At 36.4% G+C, this 13,621-nt stretch overlaps 1 protein-coding gene across 2 annotated transcripts in view; it reads right to left on the bottom strand.

Annotated features, from left to right (window-relative positions):
- The window catches only part of EFCAB13 (EF-hand calcium binding domain 13), a 242,789-nt gene that overhangs the window by 223,403 nt on the left and 5,765 nt on the right, over positions 1-13,621 (bottom strand). For both annotated transcript variants that reach the window (XM_032320157.1, XM_032320158.1), the window contains exons 2-3: positions 11,489-11,604; positions 6,001-6,161 (exon numbers count right to left, since the gene is read on the bottom strand). In XM_032320157.1, coding sequence (XP_032176048.1) covers positions 6,001-6,161; positions 11,489-11,518 — 191 coding nt within the window. In that variant the 5' untranslated portion in view covers positions 11,519-11,604. The remainder of the gene's footprint in view (positions 1-6,000; positions 6,162-11,488; positions 11,605-13,621) is intronic.

The raw sequence follows: 13,621 nt of genomic DNA, 5'->3' as shown, positions 1-13,621 counted from the left end.
AAGTCCACACCTATCAATAGTTACCTTAAATATAAATGGACTAAATTCTCCAATCAAAAGACATAGAGTGACTGAATAGATTAAAAGAAAAAGAAAAAACAAGACCCAAATATATGCTGTCCTCCAGACGATCACTTCAGCTTTAAGGACAAGTATAGACTGAAAGAGAAGAGATAGAAAAATATATTCCATGCAAATGGAAACCAAAAGAGGGCAGGGGTAGCTATATTTACTTTAGACAAAATAAATTTCAATATATGTTTTTAAGTCAAAAACTGTAACAAAAAAAGTCATTATATTATGATAAAGGGATGAATTAATCAAAAGGATAAAGCAATTGTAATATTTATACATTCAACATAATAGCACTGAAAGATATAAAACTAGGATTAATATATCTGAAGAGAGAAATAGACAGCAATGCAGCAATACTTAGAGACACTTCAATACCCCACTTTCAACAATGGATCGATCAACAAGACAGAAAGACAAAGGGAAACATTGGATTCCAACTACATCATCAACCAGATGGACTTATAGGGACAAACATATAGAGAACACTCTATCCAACAGCAGCAGAATACACATTCTTCTCAAGCATATATGCAAAATTCTCTGGAATAGATCAATTGTTAGGCCACAAGTCTTTTTTTTTAAGATTTTATTTATTTGACATGCAGAGATCATAAATAGGCAGAAAGGCAGGCAGAGAGAGAAGGAGGAAGCAGGCTCCCCACTGAGCAGAGAGCCTGATGAGGGGCTCAATCCCAGGACCCAAAGATCACCCACTGAGCCACCCAGGCACCCCAAAACAAGTCCTTAAAACCTTAAGAAGATGAAATCATATCAAGCATCTTTTCTGACCACAAAGGTATAAAACAATAAGTTAATTATAAGAAAAAGACTGGGAAAAAACACATATGTAGAGATTAAACATGTTCCTGAACAACCAATGGGTCAAAGAGAAAATCAAAAGAGAAATAAAAAACATCTGGAGACAAAGTAAATGAAAACATGACATACCAAAACTTACTGGATGCAGCAAAAGCTGTTCTAAGAGAAACATTTATAGAGATAAATGCCTATATAAGGAAAAAAGAATGATCTCAAATAAACAGCCTAATTTTATACCTCAAGGAACTGGAAGAAAGAAAAAAATTAAGCCCAGAGTTAAGAAAAGAAAGGAAATAACAAAGATTAGAGCCAAAACAAGTGAAACTAAAAAGACAGTAGAAAAGATCAAAGAAGCTAAGAGCTTATTTTTTTAAAAGATAACCAAAATTAACAAATCTTACTAGACTAAGAAAAAAAGAGGACTCAAATAAAATAAAATCAGAAAAAAGAGGAGACATTCAACTGATAACAGAAATACTAAACATCATAAGAAACTACTCTGAATAATTATATGCCAACAAATTAGGTAATCCAGAAGAAATATATAAATTTCTAAGTTTCTAAAACCATGTAAGAATGAATCATGAAGAAACAGAAAATCTGAAAAGACTAATTATTAGTAAGGAGATAGAATCAGTAATCAAAAACCTCCTAACAAAGAAAAGTCCAGGATAGCTTCACTGGTGAATTCTATTTAAATATTTAATTCTATTTAAATATTTCACTGGTGAAATATTTAAAGAATTAATGCCAAATCTTCTCAAACTCTTCCCAAAAATTGAAGAGGAAAGAACACTTCCAAACTCATTTTAAGAAGCCAGCATAAGCCTCAGCATAGCAAAGCCAGAAAAGGATACTACAAGAAAAGAAAACTATAGCCCAATATCCCTGATAAACATAGATGCAAAAATTCTCAACAAAATACTGGCAAACCAAATCAACAGTACATTAATGATCTAGTGGTATTTATTTCTGGGATTCAAGTATGGTTCAACATAGGCTAATTAGTAAATGTGATACAGCACAGTATAGGGAAAACCCATTCCTCTGTTTCTCCTTTACTCCCACATTACTACCATACTCACAACACTTCTGACACTATATGTGTGAGGTACCCCCCATCCCGTGAAGCAATTCTCTGCCACACCAGCTGGGTGTCCTACAAATTAACTCCATTCTGACACTATCTACCTGAATATACTGTCAGATTCTACAGGTTAAGGGCTCAGTCCCACAAGACTGCCCCAACCTACTTGTGGAGTCACAACTCTGACTGATAAGTTATAAATCAGAGATTCCTACTACAAGGTCCTCCTTGGATTTGATTACTTTTCCAAAAGAGCTCACAGAACTCAGAAAAATAGTTACTTATGTTAATGAGTTTATTTTTCATATATGATAGAAGATACAGATAAAGTCAGATGAAGAGATACATATGAAGATCTCAGCATAGGAGCTTCTATTCTTCTGGAGTTAGAGTACATCGCCCTCCTGGTATGTGGATGTTTACACCAACCAGGAAGATCTCTGAACCCCATATTGCCGAGATTTTTATGGAGGCTTCCTCATGTAGGCACGATCAATTATTAATTCCATTTCCAGCTCTTCTGCCCTCTCTGGAGAGATTCTGGGTTGGTGAACACATCCTCAAACTGGGAGGGTGACACACCCCAACTCCATGAGGACAGTGGCTCCTGTGCTTGGGACACCCCCAAATCTCACTTTGTGTATATCTTCATCTGGCTATTCACCTGTATACTCTGTCATATCCTTTATTAAACTGGTAAACATGAGTGTTTCCCTGAGTTCTGTGAGATGTTCTAGCAATTAATTAAACTCAAAGAAGGGTAATGGGAAGCTCTGATTTGTATCTAAATCCAACAAAAGTTGTGGGGAAATTGGGAACTTACTACTTGAGATTGGCATATAAAGTGCCTGTGGGGTAGGCAGTCTCAAGTGACTGAGCCAACTAACCTGTGAGATCTGATGCTATCTCTAGGTAGCTAGTGTTAGAATTGAGTTAAATTGCAGGACATCCAACTGGTGTCACAGAATAGCTTGGTGTAGGACACCACACATCTGGGTGTCAGAAGTGTTATGAATATGGTGGTAGTATGATAGTAAAGGAGAAACAAAGGAGAACTGAGGTTTTTCCAAATAACCACATTAACAAAATGAAGGATAAAAATCATATGATCATCTCAAAAGATACAGAAAAAACACTGATAAAGTTCAATTTTCTTTCATGATAAGAGATCCCAGCAAACTGGGTATAGAAGGAATATACATCAACACAATAAAGGATATATATGACAAGCCAGAGCTAATATAATACTAAACAGTCAAAAACTTAAAGCTTTCCCTGTAAGATCAGGAACAAAAGAAGGGTGCCCACGCTCACCACTTTTCTTCAACATAGTATTGAAATCCTAGCCAGAGCAATTAGGCAAGTAAAAGAAATAAAGGCATTCAAATGGAAAGGAAGAAGTTAAACTGTCTCTATTTCCAAATGATATGATCTTTTATACAGAAAACCTTAAAGACTCTATCAAAAAACTGTTAGAAATGGGGCTCCTGGGTGGCTCAGTCATTAAGCATCTGCCTTTGGCAGGGGTCATGATCTTGTAGTCCTGGGATAGGGCCCTGTATCAGGCTCCCTTGCTCAGCAGAAGTCTGCTTCTTCCTCTCCTACTCCCCCTGCCTGTGTTCCCTCTCTCACTTTCTCTTTCTGTCAAATAAATAAACAAAATCTTAAAAAAAAAAAAAACCTGTTAGAGCTAATAAATAAATTCAGTAAAGTTGCAGGATACAAAATCAATATACAAAAATCAGTTGCAGAAATTTCTATAAACTAACAACAAATCATCAGAAATAGAAATTAAGATAACAATCCCATTTACAATATCATCAGAAACTAAAATACTTAGAAATAGATTTAACCAAGGAGGTGAAAGATCTGGACACTGAAAACTATAAAATATTAATTAAAAAAATGAAGAAGACACAAATTATGTGGCAGTATATTCTGTGTTTGTGGACTGGAAGAATTAATATTGTTAAAATGTCCATACTACCCAAAGTAATCTATAGAATCAATGCAATTCCTATCCAAATTCCAGTGGCATTTTTCACAGAAATAGAACAAATATTCCTAAAATTTGTATAGAACCACAGAAGACCTCAAAGAACCAAAGCAATCTTGAGAAAGAAAGAGCAACTCTCTAGAACATAGGTAGTAAGCTCTATGATATTGGTCTTGGCAATAATTTTTTGGATTTGATACTAAAAGCAAAGGTAACAATAGCAAAAATAAATGGGACAATGTCAAACTAAAAAAGTTTCTGCACAGCAAAGGAAACCATTGACAAAATGAAAAGGCAACCCATGGAATGAAAGAAAATATTTGCAAAACCACATATCTGATTAATATTCAAAATACACAAGGAATTCATGCAACTCAATAGCAAATAAACAAATAATCCACTTTATTTTTTTTATTTTTTTTTAAGATTTTATTTATTTATTTGACAGACAGATCACAAGTAGGCAGAGAGGCAGGCAGAGAGAGAGGAGGAAGCAGGCTCCCTGCTGAGCAGAGAGCCTGACGTGGGGCTCCATCCCAGGACCCTGAGATCATGACCTGAGGTTTAACCCACTGAGCCACCCAGGCGCCCCACAAATAATCCACTTTAAAAAGGACCTGAATAGACACTTTTCCAAAAAAGATACACAAATGGCCAGCAGGTACATGAAAAGGTGCTCAACATCACTCATCAAGAAAATGCAAATCAAAACCACAATGAGATATCACCTCACACCTGTTAGGATGGCTATTTTCAAGAAAAAACAAGTATTGGCAAGCATGTGGAAAAAAGGAAGTACCTATTTACTGCTGGGGGGAATGTAAATTGGTGCAGCAACTATGAAAAACTGTTGAGTTTCCTCAAAAATTTAAAATGTAACTACGATATGATCCAGCAAATCCACTTCTGGGTATATGTCCAAAAGCAATGAAAACAGGATCTCAAAGAGATACTACACTCCCATGTTCACTGCAGCATTATTCATAATAGCCAAAATACGGAAACAATCTAAATGTCCATCAACAAATAAATGGTTAAAGATGTGATATCACTCACTCTCTCTCACACACACACACACAAAAACTGGAATCTACCCAGCCATGAGAAAGAAGGAAATCCTGCCATTTGTGACAACATGGATGGACCTGAGGGCATTATGTAAAGTAAAATAAGTCAGACAGAGAAAGGCAAATACTGGATGATCTCATTTACATGTGGAATCTATTAAAAGCCAAATTCAGGGGCACCTGGGTGGCTCAGTCAGTTAAGCCCCTGCCTTCAGCTCAGGTCATGATCCCAGGGTCCTGGGATGGAGTCCTGGTGTTGAGTCCAGCATTAGGCTACCAGATGCTCAGCAGGAAACCTCTTTCTCCCTCTCCTGCTGCCCCTCCCCCTTGCTCAGGCTCTCTTGCTCATGCTCTCTCTCTCAAATCATTTTTATAAAAAAGCCAAATGCACAGAAACAGAGAGTAGAATGGTGGTTTCCAGGGGTTGGGGGTATGATAAATAAAAATAGGGAGAGGCTGGTAAAAGGTTATAAAACTAACTAAAAGATAAATAAGGTCTGTGAGTCTAACATAATGACTATAGTTGATGATACTGTATTACATAATTGAAATTTGCTAAGACGGTAGAACTTAAATGTCCTCACCAAAAATAAATAACTAAATAAGGTAAATATGTGAAATGAGTAAAAAGTGTCAATCATTTCCCAATGTAAACATATGTTATCACACAGTACATTTAAATATATTACTTAAAGACAAATTAACAGACATATGGATAATTGCTCTCCTATAACTGGAAATCTATAATGGCTTATAGGTTTCCACAAAGTTGTGAGAGAAGTGAGAAAAAATGAAGAGAATGACTATGCAGGAATTAAAACTATACTTCTGAAAGAATGGCCACAAATATGCATGATCCTCTACATTTTAAAACATTAGGAGAACTTATGAGCTACATTTTTTATTCTATCAAACTGACAGAAGTATAATTCAACTAACTTCAAAGTTTAACGTACATTTTTTTGTGTTCTAGTCTCAAATCCCTAATTTCATGTGAAATTCTCTTCTGCGTTGCTTTAGAAAATTTGACGTCTTTCTTGTTATCAGTACGTCTTGATGACAGGTTGGTTACAAATGAATTACAGCCATGATCTGAAAAACTGATATTTTCTTCTGCCTGGGGAGCAACCAAGATTCATAGTCAGCTATGTTCTCTTTCCACATATAAATTAAATATGACATTCTGGGTCAAATCACTCACTGTAGATCAACATTTTCTCTAAAATGATGCTACCAAATAGAATTTTATTAAAAAGGATTTAATTATTAGTGCATTAGGCCAGATTAGGTACATATTCTAAATGCCACCAACTATCTTCAGTGCATTATGCAGCTATAAAACATCCAGCATTCATGAATGTATTTAACAGTTGTTGAATCTAGTTCTTAAGGCATCTTTAAGCTTACTTCATTAAATTAAAAATTTCTGCTCCATGAAAGACTTTTTTTAAATTTTTTAAATTTATTTATTTTCAGAAAAACAGTATTCGTTATTTTTTTCGACCTCCCACCGCCCGCTCCTTCAAAACCCTCAGATTGTTTTTCAGAGTCCATAGTCTCTCATGGTTCACCTTTTTATGAAGCAAGTTGTTAAAGGTGCGCCTCTGTTGTAAGACAAATATATGCAGACCCTATAAGTCACTGAAGTAGTTCCCTTCATTTCCATTTTATGCAGAAATAGAAGTTCTCTAAACTCCTTTGGTGATCTGCTTTATAAATTGCCTGTGTTAATTTTTAAGAGGTTAAAAACTAATAGACCTTTGATCAACTAGTTGCATTCCAGTTGTTTTAAGCAAACAGCCAGATTTCAAAAGAGTTTATTTCTAACTTCATTCCTCTTTTTCTAAACATGTTCATTGCTTCTAGGCTCTAGTTTCTTTTTTGTTGGAGGGCCTATCTATTTAGAAGTAATATAGCTGCTTCTTTTTTTCCTCAATAGACGTTATTTTTTCGAGCTGTTTTAGATTCACAGCAAAATTGAGTGGAGAGCCCCCATATGCCCCCTGCCCCTATGCTTTTCCAGCCTCCTCCAGTATCAATATTCTACACCACAGTGGTACTTTCGTTATGGTGAACCTACCCTGGCATATCATTTTCACCCAAAGTCCATAGTTTACATCAGGATTGACTCAGTGTTGTGCATTCTATGAATTTGGAAAGATGTATAATGACATGTTGCCATTATTATAATATCATATAGAATAGTTTCACTGCCCTGTGTATCTTCTGTGCTCTGCTTATTCAACTTTCCCCACCCCTCCTCACCACAGGCAACCACTGGTCTTTTTAGTCCACGTAGTTTTGCCTTTTCAGAATGTCATATAGTTTGAATCATACAGCACGCCATCTTGACAGTTAGGCTTCTTTCACTTAATGGTATGCATTTAAGGTTCCTCCACATCTTTTCGTGGTTTGACAGCTCATTTCTTTTCAGTGCCAAATAGTATTCCATTTCCTAAATGTACCACAGTTCATTTATCCATTCATCTACTGAAGGTCATTTTGTTTATTTCCAAGTTTTGGCAATTAGGAATAAGGCTGCTATAAACATCTGTGTGCAGGTTTTTGTGTGCATATAGGCTTTCAACTCCTTTGGGTAAATCCCAGTAAGTGCAATTGTTGCAACATATGGTAAGAGTATGTTTAGTTTTGTAAGAGACTGTTTTTCCAAGTGCTTGTATCATTTTGCATTCCCACCAGCAAAGGATGAGAGTTCCTCTTGCTCCACATCCCTGCCAGCATTTGGCTTTGTCGGTATTTTGGATTTGGGCCATTCTAATAGATATAGTGGTATCTTGATGTTTTAATTTGCAATTCTCTAATGATATGATGCCAAGAATCTCTTCCTGTATTTATTTGCTATCTGTATATCTTCTTTGGTAAGGAGTCTATTAAGATCTTTTGCCCATCTTTTTTTTTTTTTTTTTTTTTGAGGGAGAGCATGTGGCATTGGGGGCAGGGGCAGAAGAAGATGAAGAGAGAGAATTCCAAGCAGGCTCCATGTCCAGGATGGAGCCTGTTGTGGGGTTCAGTCTCATGACCCAAAGATCATGACCTGAGCTGAAACCAAGAGTTGGGTGCATAACCAACTGAACCACCCAGGCGCCTCAATCTTTTGCCTATTTTTAATTTGGGTTGAGTTCTTTGCATATTTTTGAATATACAAAAAAAATGCAGTCCAGGGGCGCCTGGGTGGCTCAGTGGATTAAGCCGCTGCCTTCGGCTCAGGTCATGATCTCAGTGTCCTGGGATCGAGCCCCGCATCGGGCTCTTTGCTCAGCGAGAGCCTGCTTCTCTCTCTCTCTCTGCCTGACTCTCCTCCTACTTGTGATTTCTCTCTCTGTCAAATAAATAAATAAATAAAATCTTTAAAAAAAAAAAAAAAAAAAAAAAAAAAAATGCAGTCCATTATCAGATATATCTTTTGTAAATATTTACTCTCTGTCTGTGCCTTGTCCTGTCATCCTCTTAAGAGTCTTTCATGGAGTAAGAGAATGGTCGAGTTTCATTCTTCTACATATAGCTGTCCGGTTTTCCCAGCACCATTTATTGAAGAGACTATCTTTTTTCCACTGTATATTTTTTCCTGTTTTGTTGAAGATTAATTGACCATAGAGTTGAGGGTCCATATCTGGGCTCTCTACTCTGTTCCACTGGTCTATGTGTCTGTTTTTATGCCAGTACCATGCTGTCTTGGTGATCACAGCTTTGTAATAAAGCTTGAAATCAGGTAACGTGATGCCCCCAGCTTTATTTTTGTTTTTCAACATTTCCTTAGCGATTCCTGGTCTCTTCTGATTCCATACAAATTTTAGGATTATTTGCTCCAGCTCTTTGAAGAATACCAGTGGAATTTTGATCGGAATGGCATTAAAAGTATAGATTGCTCTAGGCAGTATAGACATTTTAACAATGTTTATTCTTCCGATCCAAGAGCACGGAATGGTCTTCCATCTTTTTGTGTCTTCTTCAATTTCTTTCATGAGTGTTCTGTAGTTCCTCGAGTACAGATCCTTTACCTTTTTGGTTAGGTTTATTCCCAGGTATCTTATGGTTCTTGGTGCTATAGTAAATGGAATCGATTCTCTAATTTGCCTTTCTGTATTTTCATTGTTAGTGTATAAGAAAGCCACTGATTTCTGTACATTGACTTTGTATCCTGCCACGTTGCTGTATTGCTGTATGAGTTCTAGTAGTTTGGGGGTGGAGTCTTTTCGGTTTTCCATATAAAGAATCATGTCATCTGCGAAGAGAGAGAGTTTGACTTCTTCTTACACTGTTGGTGGGAATGCAAGTTGGTGCAGCTTCTTTGGAGAACAGTGTGGAGATTCCTCAAGAAATTAAAAATAGAACTTCCCTATGACCCTGCCATTGCACTCGGTATTTACCCCAAAGATATAGATGTTGTGAAAAGAAGGGCCATCTGTACCCCAATGTTTATAGCAGCAGTGGCCACGGTTGCCAAACTATGGAATGAACCAAGATGCCCTTCAACGGATGAATGGATAAGGAAGATGTGGTCCATATACACTATGGAGTATTATGCCTCCATCAGAAAGGATGAATACCCAACTTTTGTAGCAACATGGACGGGACTGGAAGAGATTGTGCTGAGTGAAATAAGTCAAGCAGAGAGAGTCAATTATCATATGGTTTCACTTATTTGTGGAGCATAACAAATATCATGGAGGACAAGGGGTGTTAGAGAGGAGAAGGGAGTTGGGGTAAAACGGAAGGGGAGGTGAATCATGAGAAACTATGGACTCTGAAAAACAATCTGAGGGGTTTGAAGTGGCGGGGGTGTGGGAGGTTGGGGTACCAGGTGGTGGGTATTATAGAGGGCACGGATTGCATGGAGCACTGGGTGTGGTGCAAAAACAATGAATACTGTTATGCTGAAAATAAAAAATAATTTTTTAAAAAATGCAATCTGATTTCTTGCCTTAATGAGGTATTTATGAGGAATGATGAAGAGTTTCCTAGAGGCATTCAGGAAAATGACTCAAAACAAAAACCAGGAAACTAAAAAGAGGAAGATCTAAAAATAGAGGCAAAAAACCTGTCATCAAAGACCAGATGAACAAAAGTGGCCAAATAGTGAACAGAAACTCTGAAGATAGAGAAAATGAAACCACTTCTGAAACTCTATGGTTAATTAAAGATGTAAGAAGTATAAACTATATAGCCTATGGAAGATAAACAGGTATGGTATGTTAATATTGTTAATTATTTTAATTTTAAGAATTCATCTTCAAAATCAGGTTATGAGGGCCCAAACAACAAAGAATTAGGTATAAAAAGGTGGAACAGGTTAATATATGTATCACAAACCTTGGTAATTAGCAAGAAGCCTTGGGGGTTTTTTGTTTTGTTCTGTTTTGGATTATAATAAGGTACATGTCTTACCTGGTGGCACCAAATCCATTAAAAGCATACATTTAAAAGGGTAAGATTCTCACTGTACAACACTGAGTTCTGAGTCCTATGCTTCCAGAAAACAATGAAAATTAAAGGTATCCCCTCACCCTTTTGTCTTCTGGAAAATGGCTTACTGCAAAGAACCCTTCCTCATATGCTTTAGATAAAACTCACAGATGACCACCTTGTTTACCTATGACAAAGCCAAAATTCCCTTTCTTTCCTTCATGCATGATGAGTCAAAATGTTTAATCCCACTGACTAATCAGAACAAAATGCTTATGAGCCAAAATGGTTAAGCTTCTCTTCTTCCTCCTGGCCCCTAAAATACTCTCTGATCTATTTATCCAATCATGCCATTCTTTCATTCCACTTCCCCACATCCAGTTCCTCCTAGCCTTGTTGACTCCTGTCTATTGGGGGGGGGGGGGCTCTTTTTGCCTAGCCCTTGAGAAGTTTGCAGATCTTCTGGTCACAGCCTTCTCCCTGTTGTAATAATCCCCCCTCCTGCTATTTCAATAAATAGTCCTTTTTCCCTCTCACAATAATCCTTTTAAATAAAGTCTCTACTTACTAAGTTCAGGGTTTTTTTTTGTTTGATACAATATTGGCCAATGGATAAGAGTACCCCACGAATCACAGATAAGAAGGCTAGAGAAACTTGGTATCTATTACCGTCTAGATTCCCACATCATTAATTATGTCATCTACAACCTTCATGTAGGTTTAAATCCTTTATTCTCCTGAAAAAATTATCCCAGTTCCTACCCCCAAAATACTCTCATCATACACCTCAGATCTCTTGACACTACATAGATGGCTGGGATGAGAAGTTTCAGCATATGCCCATGAAAAGACCTGAGAAGGTACCTTAGTTGTTAAGCAAGATCTTCTAACTATATTGCTCTATGAATCTGCTTACTGGTTAAGGACATGAGATAATGTAAAATAATTTTTTAATGTAAACTAATTTAAAAAAAAAAAAAGAACAGGAAGGAGTCTTTAGAAACTATTTCAAAAAAATACCTGGCAGAATAAAGGTACTTTAGTTTCCATTTTTCAGTTTAGCAGTAAATTCTGCCCTTGAGGACTCAATGGCCTTGATGAACAAGTATGAATGACCAATAGCACAAAAGGATTTCCTGTCCAAAAAAAAAGAAAGAAAGAAAAAGTCATATGCCAGTTTAAGAGACTTAATTATATTTATCTACCTGAAGTTATCCTTGTATTGTAACACTCATAGCATAATATGGATTGGTATGTGCACAAAAGCTAGGAATAAAGTTAGAATAATGTAACTCACAGGAGATCATCCAGTCCCTTAACTTTACCTTTTGTGGTATAAGAAGAAATAGAGAAAACCAAACTCGAGTGACATAAAAAGCAGAAAAATCCAGTTATATTTATTTATTCAGATAAACCAAGAGAAGCAGAACTACTAACATGACAGCAATCACCAATGTTACTAAATGCTTACTGTGTACTAGACACTATGATAAATACTTTGACATAAATTATTTCATTTATTCCTCATAAATATCTCTTAAGGAATTACTATTACTCTTATGTTACAATGAGGAAAATAAAGACTTAGATCAAGTTGCACAAGATTACAGCCAACAAATAGTAGAGTCAGAATTTGAAGTTAGGCAGCCTAACTGAAACCCCTTGGTCTTTAGCACCCTGTAATATTGCTGATCAAAAAAATGGTATTGCGAACAAAAGATGCCTTAGCTTGTTTTCAACCAGAGATTTCCACATCACATACCAAGCATCTAGAAATTCCCCACATTTTCACATTTTTATACCCCCCATCTGAGTCACATTGGATGTGCTGTTTATTACATTGCTAGTTATATTACACTGCTAGTTGCAATGACCTGTCATTTTCATACTGTGACATTTAATGGCAAGTATTAATATTCTAATAGAGACAGCACTTTAAAATCACTTATTTCTGTAAAGTTGTCCTAATTACTATTGAATGTGATATGTCCAACATTCCTGGAATTCAAAACACGTTAAAATAAAATGAAACCATGTGACAAATATCCATTTCAGAAGACATTAGATGGCTATGCAAATATCCCCAGCGATCCATTGAATCAACCTCTTCTAGATCTTTTCTAGCCAGTTCAATCTTTTCCTCTAGACTACTTCGTATAACACCGACTTCACCATTGTTACTGTCTTCACTATTCAACTGGCATTAATCATTTGCCTTGTACTTTTATCACATATCTTTTATATCAACTATAATCTAAATTTCATAAGTGGACTGAAAGAAATGGATGGGTATCTTATCATTCTTTGGATTATTTTCACAATACCAAACACAATGCTATCTGTATATAATAAGTGAAGGAAAGAAAGAAGTAAGGAATAGAGGGAGAAGTGAAAGAAGGAAGACATTTCCTCTGTATTAAGTTACACAGAGCTTCTTAAGGTATCAAAGAACTTAATTTTTTAAGATTTTATTTACTTATTTTTGAGAGAGAGGGTGAAAGAGAGAGCACGCAAGCCAGAGTGAGGGGCAGAGGGAGAAGCCAACTCCCCACCCAAGCAGGGAGACTGATGGAGGACTCAATCCCACGGCCACAGGATCATGACCTTAAGTCAAAATCAGATGCTTACCCAACAGAGCAAACTAGGCACCCCTCAAAGTACTTAAATAAGCAGAGTAAGCTTTATTTAAATTACCTTGAAAGGAAGAATTGTTTCATAATTTATAGACCTATCTAAAAAGTCAATATGTTTTAATCTGCTGGATAAATCAGATACCACACACCACATACCACAACCCTCTCCAATCTAAGAAAAAAAATAGTACAGGAAGTCTCTTCTCCATAAATTTGACAAGAGATTTGTTTCTCAACTCGCAATCTATGACACATATTTGAACTTGCAAGGACAAACCAAGAGAAATGAAGAGCTGTACCCCTCCTTTTCCAATCATCTATCCATTCACCCCTCCACCCATGAAATTCATATAAATTTAATCCATATGAATTCAACATTTATATATTGTATGCCTACTATGTACTAGTAAGAGCTGTCCTCCTGGATCTGGAGATATAGCAGTAAAAATGGGAAGAAATAAATCCTGCCCTCATGGAGCTTACATTCTTGTCAAAGAGAGACAATAAAATCGACAAATAA

The sequence above is a fragment of the Mustela erminea genome, chromosome 18 (genome assembly GCF_009829155.1).
Source record: "Mustela erminea isolate mMusErm1 chromosome 18, mMusErm1.Pri, whole genome shotgun sequence".
Classification (NCBI taxonomy): domain Eukaryota; kingdom Metazoa; phylum Chordata; class Mammalia; order Carnivora; family Mustelidae; genus Mustela; species Mustela erminea.
The sequence above is the reverse complement of the archived record's forward strand: the minus strand, read 5'-3'. Positions and strand labels throughout refer to the sequence as shown.